We start from the raw sequence: 3,311 nt of genomic DNA on the forward strand, positions 1-3,311 counted from the left end.
TAGTCGACTTTTTCCTTTTGTTATATATCCTATTAAGGATTCCACTAGTGTGGTTTGTTTTTAGAGTTTGTTTTGGGCTTACTTCTAGTAGGTAAAGCAGCCTCTTTGCAGCCATTTACATGGCTACACTTCACATTCCCACCCTCCTTGTGAAAGTTTTTGCCAGCAAGATACTGTACAGCAGCTGATAACATTCCACCCCCCTATTCCTTGTCAAAGCAGCCTCACCCAGGTAGTAATGCCAGACCAGGATGTTTGGAGGTCTGGGAGCAAAGATCAAGTAGTTGACAGCTGGGGGTACAACAGAGAACCAAAAATATGTATATATATAATAATAATGATTTTAACCAGTCACTTGCTAAATAAATAAATAGAACCACCACCACCACCAAACATCACTGCTCTTTACCATGCCATCTTTCTACTGTAGCACCAACACAAATCAAGGAGAACAGGCAGACATGACAATGTCATAAGTGTACTTCTATATTCTTTTTGAGAAGGGATATATAGCAAGTAAAACCATAATAAAGCACTAAAGGTACTATAAAGAAGAAAAACATGCAAGGCTCATCTTTAAGCAAACTAACAATATTAAATGGAAATGACTGCACAAAAATATTGTTTTATGTGGCATTTTGATTTTCATCCATTGCTTTTTGACAATATAATGCAGAGAAAAAAATGTCAAATCACATCTTTATATGTTAAACAAAATGCAAGCCAGTCTGGAAATTCCAGCTAAACAAAGTTGAATCCTTTTTTTAAAATGAGGTCATAAAATTAATTGTAAAGCAAAAACATTTCAGTGCTTTATTATTTTATAACACCGTAAATAGTATCAGATTTCTAATCCCACTTCTTTGTGAACAGGGACTGGAGAGGCTATTATTTCATGTGACATGTTTGGCATCAATAGACAGTTTCCAGAAAATTCTGCTGAGACAAAGAAAATGTAAATCAAACAATGTTACTGCAACACCCAATGCCAGCTGCCAGCATACCATGGATGTGTTCTGGAATAAAGAGTGTTGGTTTAACAAAATACACATGAATCCTGTTAGGCTTAACATTTCATGACAAGAAGTATTAAAACAGGCAAAAGGTGAATGACAGGCATTTGCTCAGATCACACTGTGGTAACAGCATGCCTCTGCCACGGCGCAGATCTTCCTTCTTGGGCCAGCAGGTCCCACTAACTTCAGCAGAATGTTTAGGGTCCACCAGTAACAGAGTAACTGCTGGAGAAATGGCAACTGTACCTAGAGCCTCTGGAGTTTATGTGAGCACTGTCCCCACTGGTGGATTCAGTACTCTGGGCACTCGTGTCTCCAGACGTGCCCTAGGAATCAGTAGTGTGTTCTTGCAGGGAATACGAAGCAGTTGCCATGTGCCCCTTAGGCAAGATATGGAAAGAATGAGAAGTTCATGCTTTGATAATCTTAGTTCCAGTTTAGTGGATTACATAGGGAAGGTAAGGGCACTTGATCATCTTAACACTCAATTGGAAGACAGCATCAGAGTTTATCTTGACAAGAAGGCATCCAAACTCAGCAACTGGGCCACCATAAGGGAAGAATGGGACAGCATTAACCACCAAGTAAGTTGACAACATGGACATCATTTCTCTGTGTGTTACAGTGCTGCTGTGCTGCACATATTTCTTTCATCCATTCAAACTTCCCTCATAATACTGTTTTTGTGTTTCATGTGAAAATCTGCAAGGTGAAAGTACAAAACACATAGCTGCCAGAGAATTATATGATTGCACTATATTTCCTTTAGCATTCATGCCTCATTTTCAAAATGTACTATATGTTAATGACAAGTATAAGCCTTGCTATTTCTACTGTCAGAAATATCTCTATAAAGTCTACCTATTTACCTTCATTGATTCATTACATTTAAACCAAGCTTAACCTCCAGGACTAAATGATCATATCTCTATTAAACCCTACTTGGTCAGGAGAGCTGAGAAGTTGTATTGAACTTTTAACATGGCAACTATTTTGTAGTAAGTTTCACTGTATTTGTACTTTGTGACAACTTTTTTGTTACCTTATAACTACACAGGTCATTTAAATTTTATAGGTCATTTAAATTATGGTTACGTAATGATTTTGTTATTGGATTTTGTATTGGATCTACTTTGTGAACATTTTATATTTTAGATGAGAACCTTGTACATACAGCTTTAAAAAGTTTTGGTGCTCTTTTATGTACAGGGGTATTTAAATGGGAGGGGTATTATGTTTTTTTGTACTTGAAAAAGCCCTGCATTTGAGTCAGGGTGAAAGCATTTGTGATTTTTTAATAAAAGAACTGTTTACCAGCCATTTCCTGTTGCTCCCTGGACCATATTTTTTTGTTTTTATTGGTATTCCATTTACAGTTTTTCTACTTGTTGTGATTCATTACATTTGTCAGTTTGCAAGTATACCAGTAATACAACCAATTATTTAAATATGATACCTTTACTGTACATATTCTTGTAATGAACTGTTTTCATATGTTACCATTACTGTATATACTCTTGTAATTGTACTTACTTCATATGTATTCACTCTGTGTGTGTGTGTGTGTGTGTGTGTGTGTGTGTGTGTGTGTGTGTGTGTGTGTATATATATATATATATATATATATATATATAGATTAGATATAGATATACTTTCCTCCATCACTTCTCTTCCACTGCCCGGATGTACTGCACAAGCTTGTGAATGCAAGTCTCATACGCATGCACAGTATGTCAGCAATCAAAAGACAATATGGAAGAAAATAAAAGCTCCATTATACAGATATTATTTAAGAAAGGTAAGCAATTTCATTGTTAAATAATATCATTTTAATATAGCAGTAGCCCACTTTTGGATGTGTGTATCACAGGATTTACCCATGGTTGCCTTTATTTAACCACTCGAGTTTCGCCCTCATGATCAAAAGACACCAACCATGGGTAAAACCTGTGACAACCACACCCAGTCATGAGGTATTGCTAAACAATGTAATCTGAAGATAGATCTCAGCAATCTGTAAGGTCACTGACAGCAAACAGACTGAGAATCCCAGTGAGAGTACATGCTAGTAAGAGCACAAAGTCTGCATTTGGTTGAGTTCTATCTCCATGTGAATTGAAGTTGGCATGCTATTTGCCTAGGAAATGGGAAATAGAGCAAATATTGGTTAGCATGTATGATTCTGTGCTTTCACCATAATAATGGCATCATCACAAAGTTGTGTCATTGGCATGATAGAAGGGGGCAATCCACACTCTCACCAAGTTACTAGTCCATAATAGCTAAAACCTTTTT

At 36.7% G+C, this 3,311-nt stretch overlaps 1 protein-coding gene across 1 annotated transcript in view; it reads left to right on the forward strand.

The window, feature by feature from the left end:
- Positions 1-1,071: 1,071 nt before the first annotated feature.
- BFSP2 (beaded filament structural protein 2) overlaps positions 1,072-3,311 on the forward strand; it is a 234,103-nt gene continuing 231,863 nt past the window's right edge. The window contains exon 1 of the mRNA XM_044066099.1: positions 1,072-1,600. Within this exon, the coding sequence (XP_043922034.1) occupies positions 1,148-1,600 (453 nt within the window). The 5' untranslated portion in view covers positions 1,072-1,147. The remainder of the gene's footprint in view (positions 1,601-3,311) is intronic.

Source organism: Protopterus annectens, chromosome 3.part0, assembly GCF_019279795.1.
Source record: "Protopterus annectens isolate FY-2018-M chromosome 3.part0, PAN1.0, whole genome shotgun sequence".
Lineage (NCBI taxonomy): Eukaryota > Metazoa > Chordata > Ceratodontiformes > Protopteridae > Protopterus > Protopterus annectens.